This window comes from Aricia agestis, chromosome Z, assembly GCF_905147365.1.
Source record: "Aricia agestis chromosome Z, ilAriAges1.1, whole genome shotgun sequence".
NCBI classification, from domain to species: Eukaryota; Metazoa; Arthropoda; class Insecta; order Lepidoptera; family Lycaenidae; genus Aricia; species Aricia agestis.
In genome coordinates, this window is record NC_056428.1 from 27,657,540 (window position 1) to 27,682,450 (window position 24,911).

Genomic DNA, 24,911 nt, shown 5'->3' on the forward strand with positions numbered 1-24,911 from the left:
GTTTTACTTGAATAAAAGACGAACTATAATGATTATGAAAAAAGTGTTTTGAGCAATTTTAGGTTTTATCAATGCCTTTTTAGATATTAAAAAATATTAAAGAAAAGACAGCAAACTTCGAAGATCCAAGCAAAAATGTGTCTAAAACGACAATATATATTAAGTCTATGGTCTAAAACAAGGTTTTTTGTAAAAAAGAAACTATCGAGCATTTTTTGAGTAATCGTGTTTTCGTCTTGTGTCAAAAAATCAGTTTTCTAGGCCTTACAGATTTTGAGATCTAGGTTAAAGTATGGAGTCAAGTTAGGGTCTTCTATGCGCTCTTATGGCGGCTCTCGACATAGGCGAACGCGTTGGCCAACGCGTCTGCAGACGCGTTGGCCCAATGTGTAGAACGGGCGTTCGCGCGTTGGCCGTAGGTATTTAGACGTTGGCCAACGCGCGAACGCCCGTTCTACACATTGGGCCAACGCGTCTGCAGACGCGTTGGCCAACGCGTTCGCCTATGTCGAGAGCCGCCATTAAACGAAGATGCCGAAAGTCATTGCCAAAAAAAACCGAAAACAGACAACAATTTTTTTTTAATCTGGTATTATATTATCAGATTAAAAAAAATATTGTCAAAAATGTCTGTGATTTATCATTTACAAATCTTGAAATATTTATGAAATTTATTGCTCAAAACCAGAAGTTTTCTGCTAATAATTATTATTTGTGTGTATCGTATAAAACACGTGTTTATAAATATTTAACTTTACGAAAATAGAAATGAAACATGATTGCTTTAAAGGAAAAGGTGTTAGTTTTCCTAATGGTTGCAACATCTGTATTTTGCAGAATACACAAGCTGGACCTTCTGGTATTTACACATTTTTTATAAATTACTAATACAATATAAGTTTAGATAAGCATAAGAAATATAACCGTTAAATCTAATTTTCCATTTTAACTAACATGTGAATTAAAATTTGTCTATTACTACCTCTATGAGTTTAAAACTTTCTTGTTCTTATCTGTTCTATAAAAGTGTTAAGCTTTATGACCCTAATAATAATATAATGTACTTGATGTTACTTATCAGTAATTGATATTTCAACCTTTTTAGTTTTATCTGTTAAATACTTCTTTCCCCCAATTGTTATGATATTTTCCCTGTACCCCTTATGTTACTACAACGATATTGTTAAATCGCTGTTGAGTTCACTCTCAATGTAATCACACCCTTAACACACATCAAATTGTGAGTGTGCAACATAGTAGATGGAAATTATTGCAACTTGAATGCAATATTATCAATAAAAATGACGTCAATTGAGCTGTTTTTTAAGACCATATTTGCACTAATGGCTATGTATATGTCGCAGCCGACTGGTTTAAATAGCCGTTCAATCAAACAGCTAGCCCTTTGACTGAACAACGCCATTCAATCACACGGCTATACGTCGTTTAGCCGACTTGTTGACTACAACGTTCAACACTACAGCTAGATGACGCTTAGCCAACTGGTTTGTTTTTGTTTTGGCGGGGGGCTGCGCCCCCCGAGCCCCCCTTTTATTTGACGGCGGTCGCCGGCTGCTGCCGCAGCACGCTCGCTCCGCTCGCTCGGCTCCCTCTGTGTTGTGCTTTAAGTTCTAACCTAACCTAACCAACTTTTGGACTTTCTGGATTGTGTTTGTCCACAGCCCCCCGAACCTCCCTTTCGGGGGAGGCTGCGTCCATCCATTTCATGATCCCATAATTTCTCCTCGAATTTTTGTTGAAATTTTAATTCACTCGTATGTGCCTCCACAATTTTTGTCTCTTTAATAACATTTGTAACTTTTATTAACTACTTTCTGCACCTACAAACACCTGCTAGTTGACGCCATATTGTAAATAAAACGCACCTAGCGCCGCAGCGGTGCGTGCTGAACTACTTCAATTAGGCTTTTGAATCAGCTGTAGTGTTGAACGTTTTGAGCGACTAAAATATTCAACATAAAAGCTAGATGTGTGATTGAATGGCATTGTTCAGTCAAAGAGCTAGCTGTTTGATTGAACGGCTATTTAAACCAGTCGGCTGCGACATATATACACTATTATTATATTGTTAACTTCTTGGTTTTAGGATGATGTTCGTCATTACATTGACCTGACCACATTTGGATTCTATCAAGGTGGTGTATTAGATGTACATCTTGTCAATTTTCACCTTCCACCTGGGCCTGCGACTGGAACAGTAAGTTAAAACCTCAGAAAGAAATTTCACGTAAGGACCCTGAACCATGTAAGGCCACTCTAACGGGAAAATGCTTGTTATTCGTTTATTAACTAAATGAATTAAGAAAACATATTATCAATTTTTAATGCTCTATTTTATAAGGTATCATATTATTAATCTCTTTTTAACCTAGCTTCAATAGCCATTTAATAAACTTAAGTTTTGTTAAGCTCTTCCAAATGGCCTTGCAAGGAACACAGCTCCAAACAAGGCCAATATTATACATCAGTCGTTTAACTTGAAAATAGAGTTACAAGTATTTATTTATTTGCTTTTACTAAAACGACATGACAGTTTCACTCAATTAAGCAACACATTAAATGCTCAATATATTTATATCATTTAAAAAAAAACTATAACGAACATTGCTTGAACATCATCTTATAATTAAGAATATATTAATGGAAATTCTTAAAAATAGTAGTAATGAGTATCACATTGACACCTTATAACTAATTGCCAATGCGTTTTATAATGCAATCAAAAAAATTTTTAATCTAAAATGGCCTTATGGACCCGTTCTTTATAAGACCAAAATGTTCAATATGCGTGTATAAGTTTAATAATCCTAATAAGTAAAGATGTTATAAAAACAGCATTATTTTAATTGTTACGGTAACTAAAAATAACTGTTTATATGTGAATGAGTTCTAGATGTTCCTCGTAAAGTTCATGTTCCCTAGCAAGGCCAACTATCAAATCTTTGTTTGGGCCTTATAAGGAACCACCGGCCTTCCTAGGAACATTATCAATATTTTAACTTAAATCGAGGCATAAGTAGATTTTCTTTTATTAGTACCATACATAAATTCCTATAAGATAATGCCCTGTAGTAAAATTTGAGATAGATATATATAAAACTAAAGTTTTTCAGGGTGCGGAAATTACAATTGTAGCCTCGACAGTCAAAGTCTACAAACAGTGAGATCTCATTGCCACAATTGCGGCGCGATCGACTCGCCGCCGCGTTTGTAGCCTTAAGAAGCGACCCATTTACCATCGAAATTCTCATACATACGTAATACCAAAATCATTTTCTCATACGAAAATATTGAACATGCTTGAGTTATTTTTCAACTTAAAATAGTAATTACTTAGGTTCCTGCACAAAAATTTACTACAAAATATTTAAACACAAAATATTTTTTAGTGTTTTAATATTTTGTAGTAAATTTACTATTTATTTATATACTAGCTGTTGCCCGCGACTTCGTCCGCGTGGACATTAGTTTGTAGTTGTTCCTCGATTAAGTCGTTTACGCGCAAATCAGAAAAGTATACTGTGTGGGAACCGCAAATTTTTCCGGGATAAAAAACATTCTTTGTCCCAGATTCAAATTATTAACTCCAATCTCCATGCCAAATTTCATCAAAATAGATTAAATAGTTTAGGGGAGAATCATAAAAGTTTATTGTGCGGGAACCGTACTATATTTTCCGGGATAAAAAGTATCCCTTGTCCTTACCCGAGACTGAAAGTATTGCAATACCAAATTTCATAAAAATAGATTGAATTGTTTAGGCGATAATCATAAAAGTTTATTGTGCGAGAACCGTACATTTTCCGGTACAAAATTAGTGTTCCTTATCTTTTCCCGAGACTGAAAGTATCTCCATACCAAATTCCATCAAAATATATTGAATAGTTTACGCGCAAATCATAAAAGTATATTGTGCAGTAACTGTACATTTTTCCGGGACAAAAAGTAACAAAATCGGTCCAGCCGTTTACGCGTGATGTCGTGACCACGCGAAATATAACCGCCCGCGTAAATTAGATATTTCACAGACAAATTAGTCCACAAAAAATAGCCTATGATCCTTCACGTGGTCTACTTCTTATCTCTGCCAAATAACAGAAAAATTGTTCCAGTAGTTAGTGAGATAAGCCCTTTCAAATAATTTCCTCCGTTTTTTCCACATTTTTCTCTATTTCTTCGCTCTTGTTAGTCTTAGCGTGATAAAATATAGCCTTTAACCTTCCTCGATAAATGGGCTATCTAACACTGTAAGAATTTTTCAAATCGCACCAGTAGTTCCTAAAATTAGCGCGTTCAAACAAACAAACTCTTCCCAATTATAATATTAGTATAGATTTTTTAGTGTTTTACTATATTTTTTAGCGTTTAAATATTTAGTAGTAAATTTACTACAAAATATTTTAACACCAAAAAATATTTATTAGTGTTTAAAATATATTTTGTAGTAAATTTATGTGCAGGAACCTAGGTAATTTCTATTTTAAGCTGAAAAATAGTTCAAATATGTTAAATATTTTCGTATGAGAAAATAAAAATAAATAAATAAATAAAAATAAAAATTGTTTTATTTCTGAATAAATTTGAATCAAATATTTTCAGAATGTTGAACTACATGTTGCCTACCACCGGTTTTGGTATTACGTAATGTATGATAATTTTGCTGGTACCCGGCCCCTTAAGTTTGATGGATCTATCATCTAAGTGTGTAGTAGAAAGAATATGTCGATAACTACGATTTTTTAACAGTTGGCCTTCAAAGGAACGTGGCCTTCTATGTTGCATGGTCGTTAATTATTTAGCAGAAAAGGCAGTTGCTAGGGATTAAAAATTTAACTACAGTGTAAACTCCATGTAACGTCACTCGATTTAACGACAAACTCTCTAAAGCAGCGGTAGGCAACAGGCGGACCGCGGAAAGGTCGAATCTCGGACTGCGAAATATTGGAATTTATTTTATACCAAGTACCAATTAATACATAGATAATGGTATACGTAATACCTTTATTAATTAAAATAATATTTTTAAGCTACATAGGACAAGACGTGTGTTTTTTTCTGGACCTCGTAAAATATTTCCCACAGTATCCAGACCCCACCTAAAATTACTTGCCGACCCCTGCTCTAAAGCGTCGAAATCATTTTACTTTGGTTGGTTTAGCTTGTCTACCATAAAATGATGCACTCTACATAGCATCACACCCACTCTCAATAGCGACAAAATCACAACGATTCAGTAATAAAAAGTACCTTTTAAGTTACTTTTACTAGAAAAAACTGCACAGCTGTGTATGTTTTTTGTCGCTTTAATATCCTAGCCTGCAATGAACTTGACTTTTGGCATCATGCATACCAAACTTTCTAAGGAATTCATTATTTTGTTTATAAATTGGAATCACTTGCACGTGTAGACACTGTTAATACTGTGTGTTGACAAAAAAGCTTTGATTTTACTTTTCTTCATTTAACGACAACTCTCCATGACGCCATAAAATGCACAGTCCCTTCAGGCATGTTATATAGAGTTTACTCTGTATGTAGAATCACACGTGTATAAATTACAATTAATTATTTAGGCGAGAAGAGAGTTGCTCCCTAAATATTAAAAATAAAACCATGTTTATTAAAGGTACTGCTCATATTCTGACTTATTTCTCTAAGATAGCAGACAATGTTCTTGTCTTTCTGTACTAAAATTGTGTTTTTAATAAGAAAAGTAGTATGATTTATGAATTGTGATGAAGTTGGCATAGTGAAACTGGTTACATAAAATAAATCAGTTATCTATTTAATTAATTACAGTAGTTAACTAGCTACCTCAATTAATTAAATAACTGAATATTTTTACTGTTAAAATAAAATTTATATTCTAGTATGGATTTACTTTGGATCGGACACTCAATGATGCAATCAGCCCCTATTTGGACATCCATTCGGACACATGCATCTTACAAGGTGTAGAAAAGAGCAGCACTCTTTTATCAGCACATCATCCGGCTATAGTTTTCTTGAAAATGGACTTTGTAAATCTCAGGTAACATTTTTTTCTGTTTATGGTGTACAAGTACAAGCTGTGAGCTATATTTAAAACTGACCTATATTTACCGGGTCAATAAGCAATGCTGCAATGTGTTGTCTATTTTAAGCTTCAGTACTAGTATCACAGCAAAAGACAAGGTACTCTTTGCATTTATATGAAACAAAATAATATAGTTTCTGAATGTTATACATATTTGGTCGCTGTTAAGCATTAGTGTCCTAACCCACATTTTTTTTTGTCGTTAAATTTTGAATGCAGTCTTGTTCTAAATCATCTAAAGAACATAACTGCATTCATAACTCAATACGTAATTTTTGTGTGGGTTAGTACACGAATGCTTAACAGCGTCCATTTATACAATAAGCTTTGTTATTTCATAAGTTCATAACTTATGAAATAATATAAACCATGAGCAATTATTCTTTTTTGTGTTTTATGTATTGCTTAGCCTTAGCGAATTTATACTTTCGTTGGTTTATAAACTAAATGAAAAGTATATGTCATAAACTAGATGACGCCCGCAACGAACCTAAATTCGTTTATCGCGCGGGAACCATACATTTTTCCAGGAAAAAGTATTCTATGTTCTTTCCAGGTACTCTCCAAGTATTGGATACACAGCCAAATCGGTTCAGCGGTTTGGGTAACAAAGAGACAGACATGACAATATGGACAGACTGATACACTTTCCCATTTATGATATTAGTATAAATAATGACAGTATCACTTAACTTTGTGAATAATTATGCATTATGATGCAAAGCAACATATTATGTATTTTTGTTATGATTTTGAATTTGTGTATTTGTTTGCTGTCTACAAAAGTATTAAGGAAATCAAACCTTTTTACAGGTAATCGTTAACCAGATATTTTATTGCGAATGCTTTGCTAGCGTACATTGAAAAATGTATTAATTATTAAGGCGATAGGGGTTTATTTAATTATATGCTTGTGCTTTGACTTTGAAGAAAAGTATGATAGCCTATTTTGCCTTTTATCATAATTGTGCCTGGAGAAAGAGATTTACATTTGAGAATAATAATTAAAAACGTGAAACAATGAATAGAAAGAAAGTAAGAAATGCAGATATAGTATATTGCTAAGCGCTATATTTAAGTTTCAGGCGAAATTACGCGTAGCAACTAGCATGTATATGTACCTACATATAATTACGCGATGAAAAAAAAAAGTAATTTTTCCAGCGATAAACTTAGGGGGGTATTACATTATCATATATATTGGATCATTTCTATGATCATATATAGGATCCAATATATATGATCATTTGATCATATCTGCTTATAACATTATCATATTTCATTGATCCTATTTTACGTCATATGTAGTTTCAATAGCCAATGGAGAGCGCTAACGCTGTCAGGTATTGACGTCAGGGTTACTAGATCTCAGAGAATTCGATTTGTCAAAAGACATCGTCATTTTTAATATGGCTTCTTTTTTGTTATTTCAGCAAGATTATCCAAGTATACATATAATTAGAAAAATAATTACATTACATTATTTGAAACATATTAACGAACAAGACATTAAAAAATCTTTTATATTAAATAACTGGCAACACCTATTTCTATGACCATATTGGATCCAATCTTTCAGCAAATGTCAAAAATCTATGATCAAGGAAGAAATGAATCATATGTCTATATTACATTATCCAAATATTATATCATTGACTCAATGATGTCGGATCCAATATATACGATAATCTAATATCCCCCTTAGCTAGAGCGATTTTTCTCTCCAAAAAACCTCACGCCCAAATGTTGCCAAATTGGGTATTTCAACAATTTTTTTTTTGATAAATGTAAGATCATACTTATATTATAAGTTTTATAACAAAACATTTTTGTTTTTTTTTTTCGCAATAACTCAAAAGTTATTTAAAAATATAAATTGGAAGACACGCCGACAGCTCCGGCACTAACCCGAGCGCGTGTGACGTCGTAATGTGTTTTTCACCACAGAACAATAAAAACAGTAGTATTAACATACCACGAATTGAATATGACAAACGAATGTTTTTAATGGATGCGTACATCTAAACCCAAAGCCTTAAATTAATTAAAAGTGGAAACCAAAACACACCTTCAGTACTTAAAATAGAGTTAGATTTACAATAAACAAAACGGGCACTTAAGACATTTCTTATTTCGAGTCACAGGAGCATCAGTTTATTGTGGATTTACTAAACGTACGTGGCATATTATAGTTAGCGCAAACAATTTTGACCTCAAATAACAACGAAATAAGGTTATCATTGCCGTATACCAGTCTTTCCCAAAGTAGGCGATAACGCCCCCCGTGGGCGCTGAAGGTCTGGGGGGGGGGGGGGGGGGGGGGAGTGATGGGACCCAGAAAAAAAATGGGGGCGTTGTGTAGAGGCTTGGGCGTTTTGTATTCATATGAAACAAAGGGGGCGCTAAAACATAATTTGCTCTCAAAGTGGGTAGTAGACAAAATAAGTTTGGGAACCCCTGCCCTGCCCCTAAAAAAATTATTTAATTATTTTAAACAAACAATATTTAAGCTTTTAAGCTTTCAAAGCCTTAGCCCATTCAAAAAATAATTTCATATAAACTTTTTTTAAATGGGTCCATTACCCCCTCTTACAACCCTTTTTTCCAGCTAAAAGTAGCCTTTGTCCTTTCTCAGGCTCTAGAGTCTAGACTGTCCGTGTACAAAATTTCATTACAATCGGTTCAGTAGTTTTGGTGTGAAAGCGAGACAGACCGACAGAGATACTTCCGCATTTATAATATTAGTATGGAAGTATGGATTGTCTCATTTTAAGGTATAAGATCCTCTCACACTGCACCAGTAATGCACAATATCTTTTTCAATCTATGACTCGCCATGGCACCAACAATGCTAAAACTGCTTTACTCTGCATTGACAACAATTTTTTTATTATGTTTTCAGAATCAACATAACATGTGTCGGTGAAGTCAATGCTTTACATCTATATCAGAATCGCTCAATGATACCAATAGACAGGATCAAGCGACACTCACAGTACATGTTTGTGAACAGACGTAGAAGAAGTGTAGATGGTAAGTTATCGCCTACTTTTTGGGATTTTCTCCGTTTCTCCGAGTGATTAAATTCTCTAAAGGATTCTTTCGTCTTTCTCCGAGTAATAAAAATTCTCCAAGTAAAGAAATCCTTCATAGTTGGGGAGGGGAAGAGAGGATTTCGGGATAAGCTCGAGCGTGTCAGATTAAGCTTGTATAGGCTTCCGAAATGTGTCTAGATATCATGGTATAGAAATCAGATTTCTGACATGGTGGGTTGAAAAAATATTTTTTTTAAATAATGAAGTGTCGTCGGATCTGTCAGATTAAGAAAGGGGATGCTTAGTATACCCCAAAGAAGCTTCCATATAAAGCACTGACGATTCAAAAGTTAGGTAAGCCTGTAGGGACATGTTAAAATATAAAAAAATAAAGCTTCATATTTTCCTAACTAAGCTTCGCAGATATTTTATTTTGCACTAAACTAAATGATTTTGTCCTTATTGTCTAAAATATATTTATAATTAACCTAAATAAGCTATTTTCTGGATATAACTTTAAAATGGCTGCAGTTTCTGAAGCCTACTAGGTCTACATGACGCTCGAGTGACTGCAAAATTAGCACCTTCCCCTCTCCTACTATCAGATACTGTACCTAGGCCAGGTTATTTTTAATGTTTATAGGGAGGCATAAAGCATTCTCGCAATATTGTCGGCCATGTCACCACCTGGGATCGAACATGCACTCTTTCGAAGACTATATCCTCTTATATCCAATAACTTAATGTTATTATGATACTCTTTATCCTGTGATATGGGTATTGGGTACCTTTTGTGGAATTGGTTGGTAAAATCAAGTGATATTTTCAGATTACGTGAAAACGTACGACAAACTTGGTCCTCAGTGTTCCTACGCGGTCTTACCTATCACGAAGGAGACTAGAAATGGCACCGACTACTATAATACCAGTGTAAGTATACTAAATAAGTATACAAGTTGATTAGTTAGTAGTAGTAGTAATAAGTTTACAAGTTGATTAGTTTATTACTTATTATAATTACGACGTTCCTCTTAGAAGGTGTTAGGGGGTACTATTTGCAATAACATTGACTCCAAAATCCAAATGTATATTAGTTAACTGGATACCTATGTGTGAGTAAGAGTAAAACATAATCTATACTAATATTATAATTGGGAAGAGTTTGTTTGTTTGTTTGAACGCGCTAATCTCAGGAACTGCTGGTCCGATTTGAAAAATTCTTTCAGTGTTAGATATCTCATTGATTGAAGAAGGCTATAAGCTATATTTTATCACGCTAAGACTATTAAGAGCGAAGAAATAGAGGAAAATGTGGAAAAAACGGGGGAAATTATATGGAATTGCTTATTATATTATGAACTACTGGAGCAATTTTTATGTTATTTGGCAAACATGAAGAATAGACCACGTGAAGGGACATAGGCTATTTTTTGCTGCAAAATGTACGGTTGCGTGAAATTCCTAAATGGAGAATGTTACCTAATTTTGATTATTAGCAGTCCACATTCTCTTTAAAAAATAAAGAATATTAGTGAAAGAATTACTTGGATACGTTAATTAGTTTCCGATTTATAAGCAAAACAAGTAGTTGTAACCGTACGACGCGGTCGCCTGGTCACCGTGTGATCATATTATTACACTATTATACGTGTACTTTAATATTTAATAACTACTATATGATGACACTATTATATGTGTACTTTAATATTTAGTAATAATATTAAAATAAAATAAAAATTTAAGGGGGGCTCCCATACAAAAATCACTGTAGCGGTACGAAACTCTTCGTGCGCCAGTCCGACTAGCACTTGGCCGATTATTTATTTGTATTTTTTTACTAATCGGACTCGCTCATGAATACACATACCGTTATGTTTTATTATGAAATAAAGGGGCAAACGAGCAAACGGGTCACCTGATGAAAGCAACTTCCGTCGCCCATGGACACTCGTAGCATCAGAAGAGCTGCAGGTGCGTTGCCGGCCTTTTAAGAGGGAACAGGGTAATAGGGGAGGGTAAGGATGGGATGGGAAGGGAATAGGGGAGGGTAGAGAAGGGAACAGGGTAGGGGATTGGGCCTCCGGTAAACTCACTCACTCGGCGAAACACAGCGCAAGCGCTGTTTCACGCGTGGTTTTCTGTGAGAACGTGGTATTTCTTCGGTCGAGCTGGCCCATTCGTGCCGAAGCATGGCTCTGCCACGTCTAAAATAGACGACGTCTAAAACAGAGAATATAGTTTATAGAGCAAAATAGGCCAAAAATTGTGATTTTTTGTATGGGAGCCCCCCTTAATTTTTTTATTTTATTATAATATTATTATTAATTATTAAAGTACACATATAATTAAGACCTTGGTGAAAATTTCAAGTGCCTAACTGTTGCCGTTGTTGAGATAGAGCAAAAAATCACGTTTATTGGCGCCCGCGCGGCAGAATTGTGCTATGACGTTACAAGCGGTCGCGGGAATGTTAGCGGGAATCGATATTTTTCGAAACTTTGAATCCCTATAAAATCAAAACTACTAGGTATTTTTGACTGCAACAAAAACTAGTGTATTTGTATACACACAGGCTTTACTGTGACAAAATTTCAAGCAATTTGGCATACCTAGTAACATTCTCCATTACGCAAGCGAAGCCGCGCGGAACATCTATATACTTATAATAAAATCGTAGGAAAGTCAATGCTGTACATTGAATATTTTTGTACAATAAATAATACTTGGGACGTGATCTACCTATACTAACGCGGACGAAGTCGCGGGCAACAGCTAGTAATATTATAATTTTATGTCCCACAACTTAAAAACTTGTAAAATAACTAGCTTTTCTATTGTTATCGCGGCCGGATGCGGCCGCTTAGGTCTTCATGGATTACTTTAGATGTATACATACTAATAAATGCCAAAGGGTGTCCGTCTGTCTGTCTGTACCTCTTCATGCTTGAACGCCTGAACCGATGTTGTTGAAATTTGGTATGAACATACTTTTCATATGGGGCCCACCTTTATATCACTACATCTACTAGCCTATTCCAATTTCTAGCTAACAAGGTCACCTTTGTATGAAAGATCCTAATTTTAAAATATAAAACTTGTAATTTGCTTTTTTATAACTGTTTATCTATTTAAACAACATGTTTTAGTTTGCAATGTATGTGGCATCAAATGAAGAGGAGGGATTATACAACCTGTACTTCCACAATTGCCCGCCAGAAAACTCGGAGACCGCACAACCCATCAATGCAACGGTAAGATATTCGTAAATTATTTTGTACAAATAGCAAAATATGTTTGCTCGTTATCAGTGTGTGTAGGATATACTTTTCCTCCTTCACACCTAAGTTGTTGAATCGAATTGTATAAAAGGAAAAGAGGTTTGATTCCGGGGAATATCATTCTATAGATAATAAAAGTTTTCCCAGAAATATAACAGGATAATGCACGGTTTCTGCTCGGTAAATGTATTTCTGTGCTAATAAAGTTGCAGATAACATATTATTTTAATCTTCAACAAAGGCCAGATGTTGAAGGACAACCTGACTTACTGTTAAACACACCATGCCGAAGTTCTGCGGCGGAAGTTCAGCATGATTCCGCCTGCAATGTATTTTAAATTACCGCTGACACACCGTGCCGAAATTACGTCGCGTTATATTGTATATAATCATGCCGAACTTCCGCCGCGGAACTTCGGCATGGTGTGCTTAGACACTTCATCATCATCATCATCATATCAGCCTATAGTCGTCCACTGCTGGACATTGGCCTTAATGTTACTTAATGTGTTTTTATTGTAAAAATTATTGTATCGTCAGTCGGTGAATAAAGGCTTTATTTATTTATTATTTTAATCTATTATCTAATTCTACGAACATTTCTTACAGATTTTACTCTACGAGAGTAACGATGGCAACTTTTTATCAGCGGGCGAGATGCCTCTACCGGCGTTATATAGTATGATGTCTCTGATATTCCTACTGAGCGCTGGTTTCTGGACTTTCATACTGAAGACGAGCAGACACAAAGTGTATAGAATACACATTATAATGTGCGTGCTGGTGTACCTCAAGGCGCTGTCTTTGGCCTTCCACGGAATTAACTACCACTTTATCCAGACGCGAGGCGAGCATGTGACTGCGTGGGCTATATTGTATTATATAACGCATTTGTGAGTATTACTTCATGTATATAGGCTTTATTGAGCGTATAATCTAATAAGTATTAACTATTAATAGTTTGTTTGTCAGAAAGGAATAAATAATTTATCACTGATAAATGAAAGTAATTGGAGATTCAACAAACTCAAGAAAGCTTTTGTTTTTCTGTCTGTTACCTCTTTACGCTTTAACCGCTGAACCGATTTTGATGTGGTTAGTGCGTCTAGCATGCGCGTACGAGATATCTCACTCTCGAGTGTAGTCATATTGTTGATATCGACATAATGTCAAAATCATTTTTTGACATTATGTCGATAGATTTGAACGACAGATCTACACGAGAAAAAATGTACATGTAATGTTAGGATCAACAGAGATGAAGAGACAAACCATCAAATATCGAGAAAACATGTAGACACAATTTTCTTGTTATGCGCATGCTATGCGCACAGGAGATAGCTTGACTCCCTGGAAACCAAAAATGTACGATTCTCGCACGATAATCTGCGCAACGGAATTGCGGATGTCATCTATATAGTTGGTTTTATTTACCAGCTCGATGTTAGTTACATAGGATACTAAAAAACTATATTATCACACTTTTACAAGCAAAAAGGCTGTGATATATATAAAAGCTAATAAATTTCTATTGAACCGTAAAATGTAAAACAATGAATCAGATTACATGTAACCTTCGGGCTTCATGGTTATGTTATTTATAACACGTTGTATAATATTATGTTACACTCAAAGGTAACATTTATCGAGGTAAAAAGATTAATTTAATATTGAGGCCACAAACATCCACATTTCAAAACTCATGATATAACTCTATTGAGTAATATAATGGGCCTCGCACAAGTTTAAGGTGGCTCGGCGAAACTGGAGGGGCCAATCGGCCCATATTATATTCATTATTTACCTGTTACTTACAAATTGCAATAGCTACAAATAACGTACTGTCACCACCTGCTCTACCAACAACAATGAATATTTTAAATTTCAACGATGTAAGTGGCAGCCGAAAAGAAATATCTTCCGACCGAGCGAGATATGCTCGGTCAGGCCGAAACCCACTGACGTTGTAAGGCTTGACCACACGTACCACAACCACACCACACCGTCCGCGTCGCGACAAAATATCATCTGTAAATCACACGTGGTTGATAACGACTGCAAAATGTGGTATGTGTGAATAGTCCTACTCATTTTCAATACAAAGTATACGCCAGTCCACCGTACCTGGTGTGGTGTTGTTGTGGTACGTGAGGAAAAGCCTTATAATCTTATAATATATTAAATAAAAACCTTATAATCAAAATATGATTACTTAACTTTAATTTAATGAATAGTTTGACAATATATTATACAGTATGGAGTTTGTCAAAATTTTTACTAAATTAAAGTTGATTGTTTTCATTAATGTCTATGAGCATGGCCAAGATTTTATTTAAACTTGTATTTTTTCAAATATAAATTAATATATTATGAGTTTTTCGATTTCCTACGACTAAGACTTTAATCTGAAATGTATTGTTTTAGACTTAAAGGTGCAGTGCTGTTTGTGACAATAGTGCTGGTCGGTACCGGATGGAACTTCATTAAACACATCCTCGCAGACCGGGATAAGAAGATATTCATGATTGTTATACCCTTACAAGTGAGTTTAATAATATATCTAATCACGCCTCCACCCGGGTTCGAACCTGCACCCTCTAAAAGTCCGAACCAAAGGACCCAAAGGTCTACCCATTAGGCCACGGACGCTCCACTTATACAGGATGTAACAAAGTAATATACATATAGGCAAACTTATGACGGTGGCGGCTGGGGCGCTTGCCCATACAAATGAAAATAAACTTTTTCAGGGCTGCTACTTTCACAGTGAACTAGATATGAGGGACACACACCTAAAACATTATCTCTGTTTTGTTACGTCCTGTATATGTAGAGTTCACTGACTACTTTTCAAAGAAACGCTACTAGCGTTGATAGAGTCACTTTCGGCTTCTATGTCTGTACGAGAAATGCCCCAACATCATGACTTCATTTTTGTATTTCTTTTATTTATTTAAACACTTTGTGAAATGTACTATCGAACTCCGCGTTCCACTTAGCTCAAAATGCCTCCTATGTTGAGAGTTTTGATCGTTTTTAACGCTAAGTGGAACGCGGGGGAAGAAATTCCTAGGCAGTTGACGGACCTACGTCAAGTGGTTGGGTCAATTCAATATTAGTCGTGAGCTCGTGACTCGTGATCTAACGCTACCAAATCATGTAGGTCCGCCGTCTGCTTAAAAATCAACTTCTCTTAATTTACAAAGGCAGGCTTCAAGCCTTGTGGCCTTTCTTTTCGTTTGTCAAAACTTGAATTAACCTTTTTTTTTATTTTGTCAGGTTGTGGCGAACGTGGCGGAGATCATAATAGCGGAGAGCGAGGAGGGCGCGGTTGAGCACAACGCGTGGCGAATACTATTCATATTCGTGGATATGGTCTGCTGCGGCGCCATCATGTTCCCGGTTGTGTGGTAAGTGTTATTACAATCTAGAAATATCTAGACTCTAGATTATAGGGCCCTGATTCATAATTTAAAGTAATTCGATTCGGAAACTTCATCGCGTCAAATCCAATAAATTCTCGCCGCGTTAAGCATTGACCAATGGCCTCACAGTAAAGTTTCCAAATCCGTGTCGAACGGAAATCGTGAATCGCCCTGTAGGTTGGTATTTAATTTCAAAAAAAAATATATTAATGGAGATACTTTGAGTCCCGGGAAAGGACATAGGATACTTTTTATTTGGGAAAAATTTACGGTTCCCGCGGGATAAACAAATTTACGTGCGGGCGTTATCTAGTTATAATATACTAGCTGTTGCCCGCGACTTCGTCCGCGTGGACTTTAGTTTATAGTTGTTCCCGTACATCGATTGAGTCGTTTACGCGCAAATCAGAAAAGTATATTGTGTGGGAACCGCTCATTTTTCCGGGCCAAAAAACATTGCTTGTCCCAGATTCAAATTAGTATCTCCAATCTCTATGCCAAATTTCATCAAAATGAATTAAATAGTTTAGGCGAGAATCATAAAAGCCTATGTACATAGCCTTTCTCGATAAATAGGCTATCTAACACTGAAATAATTTTTCAAATCGGACCAGTAGTTCCTGAGATTAACGCGTTCAAATAAGCCCTTTCAAATAATTTTCCCGCGTTTTTTCCACACTTTCCTCTATTTCTTCGCTCCTATTAGTATTAGCGTGATAAAATATAGCCTATAGTCTTCCTCGATAAATAGGCTATCTAACACTGAAAGAATTTTTCAAATCGGACCAGTAGTTCCTGAGATTAACGCGTTCAAATAAGCCCTTTCAAATAATTTTCCCCCGTTTTTTCCACGCTTTCCTCTATTTCTTCGCTCCTATTAGTATTAGCGTGATAAAATATAGCCTATAGTCTTCCTCGATAAATGGGCTATCTAACACTGAAATAATTTTTCAAATAGGACCAGTAGTTCCTGAGATTAGCGCGTTCAAACAAACAAACTCTTCCCAATTATAATATTAGTATAGATTGAAAGGTAAATTTGGAGCCCACCCAAACATTTACATGTATACCATATAAAATACTCCCCACACCGATTTCGGTGACGGTGGCCAGTTTCATTAAAACCAGGCCAGGTACGCAGTAGTAATTTTATAGTGATCAAGTGTGTGCGCAGTACACAAGAGCACTCTCTATTCCTTTACTCACATAACCCAGTGGGACGGAAGACGGACACGACTGGCGAGAGATCAGGCGCAGGACCGAATTTTTAAATGCCCATCCGACGCATGGATTATCTTACTTGTCAGACAATCAGATGATCAGCCTGCATTGTCCTAACCAAACTTGGAAATAACATGTTTCCAACGCGAGAATCGACCTCCGAGTCGAGAGCCACGCTCTTAACCACTAGACCACGGAGGCGTTGCCATACCATATAACCGTACTACCTAATACCTTACTAATAAAAATATTCGCGCTGGGTATATGGGCGTCAATACGTGGGAGAGCCATGCTTCGGTACGAATGGGCCGGCTCGACCGGAGAAATACCACGTTCTCACAGAAAACCGGCGTGAAACAGCGCTTGCGCTGTGTTTCGCCGAGTGAGTGAGTTTACCGGAGGCCCAATCCCCTATCCTATTCCCTTCTCTGTCCTCCCCTATTCCCTTCCCTCCCCTCTCCTATTACCCTATTCCCTCTTAAAAGGCCGGCAACGCACTTGCAGCTCTTCTGATGCTGCGAGTGTCCATGGGCGACGGATGTTGCTTTCCATCAGGTGACCCGTTTGCTCGTTTGCCCCCTTATTTCATATAAAAAAAAAAGGGTATACCGATCTTATTGTTACACAATGTTTTGTTGTTGTCTGAGACATTATCTTTTTATTAGAAAATTTTTAGTAGATGAGCTAAAACTTAATTTTTACTTAAGTCATTCTTAATTCAAAGACACGAATGAGAAATTATGATCCCCGCGTTCCACTGGACGTTAAAACGCTCAAAATGCCTCCTATTTGAACCTTTTGATCGTTTTTAGATCAAATGGAACGCGGCGAATGTGTTCTGTACTGGGATTCATGTTACTCCGCTTACAGGTCTATCCACCACCTGGAGGACTCGTCGACTACGGACGGCAAGGCGGCAGTCAACCTGCGCAAACTCAAGCTTTTCCGACACTTCTACATTATCATCGTCTGCTACATATACTTTACCAGATTCGTTATAAGTATACTTGAGGTAAGGCTGGGTTGTCTCAATGTCTCATGTTATCTTTATGTATAAAAATTACGTGCCACATAAGTCATAACACATTGTTTGTCCGCGATCGACTCCTAAGTTACTGAACCGATTTAAAATTATGTACACAGTGTGCAATATATTCAACTTAAAAGATAGGATAGCTTACATCTCAATTTATAGTCACAATATTATTTTATTGCAAATTATAGGTGTAGCGGTAGTAGAAAATTAGTCATGGAGGTCGCCATGTTTTTGTAACCGACTTCAAAAAGGGAGGTTATCAATTTGACGCGTATATATGTAATATTTCCAGAACTGTTCAGTTTTTGTGTATGTTAATCTATAGCAGCTTCTGAATAAATGTGCCAAATCTCAAAAGTGAATGTATGTATGTATGTTTTGATGTTTGTGCACGCATATCTCCGGAACTAGAATTCCGCTTTGAGTGATTCTTTTTTTGTTGTACTAGGTATTGTTTAACTTAGGGAATACTGATAGTTTCATCAAAATCGATGCAGTAGTTTTTGAGATAGGGAATTTTAATTCTTAATTACGTTCAATTTGAAGTCTGTTTTATCTTTTTAAAATACTATTATTTACAAATGGCATCTATGTAAAGAAGCATGGTGGTCTTCATGACTGATGTCCTGCTGTTCCCTTTGAATAGTTTACTACAATGCAATGTAGTAATGTAATATATTATACAAGAACCTTAGCCACAGCAACGCAAAGCAATCTGCTAGTATTTTTAACTGACTTCACAAAAAAGGAGGTTATCAATTCGACGCGTATGTATACTAATATTTGCAGAACTGCCCAGTTTTTCAAAAGTGTATGTATGTATGTTAATTATTATTGTACTCCTATAGATACCAAAGGTCGCTTGGAAGAAATTGCTCAATAGCAATAAAGCCGCCTTTGCGTTCTTGTATCTCTGCTGAATGTATTTTATGTTTGTACAATATCTTGAACGCAATAATGTATATTCTATTCTATGTATTTATATTTGTGTTCGCATATCTCCGGAACTACAAGTCGATTTGCATAATCCTTTTTTTGTTGTACTAGGTATGGTCCAACTTGGGAATACTGCAAGTTTCAATCGGTTTAGTAGTTTATGAGATACGGAATTTTCATTCTTAAATACGTACTATTTTGAAGTTGGTTTTATCTTTTTAAAATAATATTATTGTAAAGAGAGACTAAACCGCGAAACAGTGGGCTATGGGGGCGATTAGCTATGTCCACACTGTGCACTTTCATCTTCAATTTTCGTCATCAACTTTCATATTGGCGCATTCAATAATTGAATTCGTCAAGGAACGCAACGCCAATATTGTCTTTTTGAAGTTTTGGATACGGTCAGAGGGCATGCGTCGCGTGCGCGTGTGCTGTTGACAGCGCTATAACGCATGCCCTTGACGAACAGAAAAAGGCACAGTGTGGACAAAGCTATTCATAGTTACGGCGAATGCAGCTTAGCTCAACTTCAGCGGAAATACAGCCTAATATTATGGAAATATATTAAAACAGGAATGCTCAAAAATCTTAGTTTTTGCATAGGATGACTAAGCTAAAGTTGTGAGGATAGCAGCCATCCATAATATTAATCCAAAAACATGATCGAGGTCCAAGGAACATAGCTTCATTAAATACTAATTTTTTATATACATTTTAAAATGTTACTCACAATAAAAAAAAAATTTTTACGGTACCTCCCCTACACATTAATGCGGGGGTGATTTTTTTTTTCGCGTCCACTCCTCCGTGTGGGGTGTCGTTGGATAGGTTATTTAAAAATATTATGAGTATTCAAAGATAATTTTCCGATATAGAAATCAATTTGTGAAATATGAAGTTTTAAAATGGAAACAATCGTTAGAGTCTAGCTAAACGGTTGCTTCTGGAAATGTGAAAAAATTCACGGGAGTAGGAAATATGATGAATTTAAAAGGAAAATTATCACGGCTAATAAGACTTCATAAGTTATTGTGTAATAGTATCCACTATTACACAATAACTTATGAAGTCTAGTCAACTAGAAAAAAGTATTCGTAGAAATACTAAGGAACTTTTCGTTCAAATTCCTTCGAACGTAACTGAGATGATGTTAGTAGTGTAAAGTGTTAAACACGTTATAATTATGTGCGTTGACCATACAAAAATTATCAGAAACTAGCGGTACTACGGAACCCTATATTGCGCGTGGCACGACATACACTTGGCCGGTTTTTTGTTATCTATTTTATTAGTAAAGAAACCTAAACAAAATAAATGTAACCTTTACTATATATTTATTACCGTAAGATTTATGTAGTTACATTTTCTCAGCCGAGTAAACAACATTGATAGCGTGACAGTGAGGGAACGCACATGTTAAACTGTGTCAATGTCGTTTGATCGTGGCTGCGTACATCAATCAGCGAGTTCTGGATTTTACAGACAGGATACACAAAAATGTTAGTCCATAATATGGGCCTACGTAGTCTGAAATAAAAATATTATGTAAATCTTTCTATAGCTCCCTATATATTATATTCTTAGCCTCGCTAGAACTCGTAAACGGCTGAACCGATTTGGCTAATTTTAGTAAAGTGGAAGCTCAGGTCCCTTCGGAGAAGGTTCATAATAGAAGAGAATTTAACTGAGTTAACTGTGTGAAAGATAAATTAGAGTTTTCCTCTGCCCGATGACTATACTTAGCCGATCGTTCTGCATGTCTTGAATCATAAACGGCTGTACCGATTTTGATGTTACAGAACACGGTGCCGTTCCAATACTCGTGGATCGACGAGATGTTCCGGGAGCTCGGCACGTTTGTGTTTTTCGTGATGACGGGATACAAGTTCCGGCCCGCCGCCGCCAACCCCTACTTCACGCCGACCCTGCTCGACGATATACAACCTAAAGTGTGAGTACATAAAGCCTAATATACGCAGAACCAATTCAGATGTGTGGCATAATGACTGTAGCGGCTAGTACTTTTTTTTTAAATATTGCATAGCTTTCATCTCTTGCTTTGAGCTTATAAATTCCGTAACGTAACTTGAATCATAAATTCCGTAACGCAAAAAAAAAAAAAACTAACACTCCCCACCCCACTCCGACCGGTACAGCGGTGCGGCGTTGCCAGACTTCGGCATGGTATCGTGTGCATGCGACTTGACGTAATAAATGCGAATTGTAATTGCATAAGTTGATAAAAATGCTATGCAATTTAGCTTAATCGCGGTAGTCCCCGAGTGCCACATGTATTTTATCAATATGTACAATTGTTGTTTTCGACGTGAATTTATTTACAAACCAGCAAACTAAATGCACGGAATTTCTGTAATGTAATTTTAGTTTTAAACTTATGTGTTTAAAATCAGCTGTGCAAAGAGACTATAAGGCGAATGAGGTGACGATTGGTTCAAACTTCAAAGCTGAATGTACACGCCAAACAATATTTTTGTTCGTATCTACTCCTCTATTAACTGGTTAATATAAAATTTATAAACTAGGTTTATTAAGCGAAATAGAAAAGTACTATCGTCCATCAATGAAATTAGAGATTTGTTTACATAAGCAAACCATGACTTCTTTAGTTAAACAGTAAGGGTGGGTTGCACCTTAACTACAATGCATAATATCAAATCTTTGGTTAAAGTCAAAGATGGACGCGATATTTAACCATAACCATTGAGCTCGACAAGGCTTTAAATGCACGTGGCGAAAAAAGGAACTAACGCTGTCATCAAATTGATGACAGCGTTAGTTCCTTGGCGTCAAAAATGTCAAAAATGGCGTTTTTTGTATGATGAGTTACTCATCATACAAAAAACGCCATTTTTGACAGTTCTCCTTTACCAGCAGCGCCCCCGCCCACGTTCAATTATAGCCTTGTCGGACCAGCAACGTCTTCTGTCAAATTATGTGGTCAAAGTTAGGGTTAAAGTTAAATTAGCCTTAACTATAACCATAACTTTAACTTTAACCACGCCTCTGGTGCAGCCCGCCCTAAGTCATTCAGTTTAAAAAAGTAGACCTGTAGAGTAAACATTTACATATTTTATAACATTTTAGTACCTGTTATGTTGGCAGGTTGTCCGAGATTGGCGTTTTGGACGGTGTTACCAACCGAGAGAAAAGGAGGGAAGACATGCAACCACTGATGCAGGACACTAACTCTGACTAAATCTAGATTATGACCTGTCACTGCAAAAAATAGGAACTCTAAGGGTCAATTCAGACCGCATCGCGACGCGTAGATGCATTTCTAAATTTGTACTGAATTGACAGATTTCGTGAGCGTGAGTCTTGCAAATCTGTCAAATCCATACAAATTTAGAAATGCATTTACGCGTCGCGTTGCGGTCTGAATTGACCCTAAGGCCCACTTTCACCAATCCGAGAAGTTAACCACGTATTAAAATATTTATTTCTAAATACAAAGAAGGAGAGACAAAACATAATGTTTAACCCACGATTAACTTTAACCCAGACTGGCGCAAGTGGGCTTAAAAGGGAAGTAGTGGTTTCACACGTCCTTATCATTTTATACTTACATGTTTTGTGATAATTTAGTTACGTCGTTGACTGAATATATTTGCTTAAAAACACATTGTGATTTGTGATTTGATTATGAGTAGGTTACATTGCTTCTTGGGACCTATTCTTACAAATTGAATGAGGCAGACTCACCAGAGTGTGGCAGAAGACATTCGATCCATGAGAATAGGGCCCCAGCATTGCGATGCGTTGCGTTGAAAAAACGCATTATAATATGCCACGTTGCGTTGCGGCGACGTCAACAAAATACAAGCGCCATTCCACCCACTTCATTTCTATCCGTTGTTGTCAAAACGTCGCATCAATGTTACATCATTATAACATAATATATGTGTAAAACGTATAGTTGGGGAGGGGAAGAGGGTATTTCGGGAGAAGCTCGAGCGTGTCAGATTAAGCTTGTATAGGCTTCCGACTTGTGTCTAGTTATCATGGTATAGATGTCGCAGCCGACTGGTTTAAATAGCCCTTCAATCAAACAGCTAGCCCTTTGACTGAACAACGCCATTCAATCACATGGCTATACGTCGTTTAGCCGACTTGTTGACTACAACGTTCAACACTACAGCTAGACGACGCTTAGCCAACTGGTTTAATGGCAAATTAACTAGGGCGACCATTAGCATAATATTATGTAATTTGGGAGAATGGGAAAACTTTTAGGGGTGACCAAAAGTTTAATGCAATAAGTAAAAATAAAAAATTCTGAGGCGTGTTTTGTGACGATCGCCGGCTGCTGCCGCAGCACAGCCACAGTTCTAACCTAACCTACTTTCGGACTTTCTGGATTGTGTTTGTTTTTGTTTTTGTTTTGGTTTGTTTTTGTTAACATTCTAATGTTTAGTATACCCCAAAGAAGCTTCCATATAAAACACTGACAATTCAAAGGTTAGGTAAGCCTGTAGGGACATTTTGAAATATAAAAAAATAAAGCTTCATATTTTCCTAACTAAGCTTCGCAGATATTTTATTTTGCACTAAACTAAATGATTTAGTCCTTGTTGTCTAAAATATATTTATAATTTACCTAAATAAGCAATTTTCTGAATATATTTCCTATTTCAAAACTTTAAAATGACTGCAGCCACCGCTAAAATAAAAAAACGCTCTTTTTATTTTTTTATCAGCTTTACCTAATGTAAAAAACCTACTAGATCTCCATGACGCTAGAGTGACTACAGAAATAGCACCCTTCCTCCCCTACTATAACATAATATATGTGTAAAACGTATGGCGACGCATCGCGAAGCAACGAAGCAATGTGGCTTATTTCTTGTATGGCCACAAGAAATAGTAAAAATGTTGGTGTCTAAACACACCATGCTGAAGATATGCGACTGAAGTTCCGTGGCCGATATTACGTTCCGACGCATTCGGCTGATATGACACGCCGAAATTACGGAAATTCAGTTGCGTAACTTTGTCCGAGTATTCAGTGTCTCGAACGCCGCCGAATTGACGCCGAAAAAAAACATTACCGCCGAATCGCTGCCGAACTACGCTCGACCAAAGTTTGGGTGTACGCTATAACGCGACGTAATTTCGGCATGGTGTGTCATTACGGTGATAACGGTAATTTAAAATACATTGCAAGCGTAATCACGCCGAACTTCCGTCCCGCATCTTTGGCATGGTGTGTTTAGACACTAATAGTAAAGGATGGGGCAAAGTGAAGTATCTAACCTAAAAAATATGTGTATGACTATTAACTTATAACCCAAGAGCCAGCGACAGCCAAACTTTTGTCATTTTATAAAAGTTGAAAGCTTCCTGTGTATTATGAGCCCCATAGAGGTAAGAATGACCGGAAACGCCCATACTCTGGAAAACTTTAGCTTTTATAAAATTATGGAAGTCTGGGCTATTCATTTTGGGCTATTATTACGAATGACTTTATTTGTGCCGAATCTCACATTCCTCCGTACGCAAAATTCACGCTTCCCAAATGGTATGAGTTTAGTTATAGTTAAAGTCTTAGGGTCCCCGCAGACTTACAATTTCAAGTTGGCCGACTATCGTACAAACCACAGAAATAGATCAAGATAGAAGCGCCATGTCGCTCCAATTTGCATGAACACGAGCGTGTCACTTTTTTCATACCTACTGTGACGTCACAAGAGCGAATTTCGAATCCGCGCGTACGGGTATTCCCATCACTGAAGCGCTCTTGTGACGTCACAGTTATAGGTATGAAAAAAGTGACACGCTCGTGTTTGTATAAACACGAGCGACATGGCGCTTCTATCTTGATCTATTTCTGTGGTTTGTACGATAGTCGGCCAACTTGAA

At 36.5% G+C, this 24,911-nt stretch overlaps 1 protein-coding gene across 1 annotated transcript; it reads left to right on the forward strand.

Moving 5' to 3' along the window:
- Positions 1–684: 684 nt before the first annotated feature.
- Positions 685–22,977, forward strand: LOC121739091 (protein GPR107). Its single transcript, XM_042131413.1, has 12 exons — positions 685–859; positions 2,108–2,218; positions 5,892–6,052; positions 9,000–9,130; positions 9,962–10,062; positions 12,279–12,383; positions 13,020–13,303; positions 14,835–14,952; positions 15,690–15,820; positions 17,927–18,068; positions 20,831–20,982; positions 22,155–22,977. Exons 1-12 carry the CDS (start codon positions 776–778, stop codon positions 22,246–22,248), a joined length of 1,614 nt encoding a protein of 537 aa, XP_041987347.1. The 5' UTR covers positions 685–775; the 3' UTR covers positions 22,249–22,977.
- The last annotated feature ends 1,934 nt before the right edge of the window (positions 22,978–24,911 follow it).

Bases quoted from the DNA above. Each gene is read 5' to 3' on its own strand.
- LOC121739091 (XM_042131413.1), top strand. From the start codon at position 776: ATGATTGCTTTAAAGGAAAAGGTGTTAGTTTTCCTAATGGTTGCAACA. The intron at 9,131-9,961 runs GTAAGTTATCGC...TGATATTTTCAG, and splicing joins ACGTAGAAGAAGTGTAGATG to ATTACGTGAAAACGTACGAC. The intron at 10,063-12,278 runs GTAAGTATACTA...AACATGTTTTAG, and splicing joins CCGACTACTATAATACCAGT to TTTGCAATGTATGTGGCATC.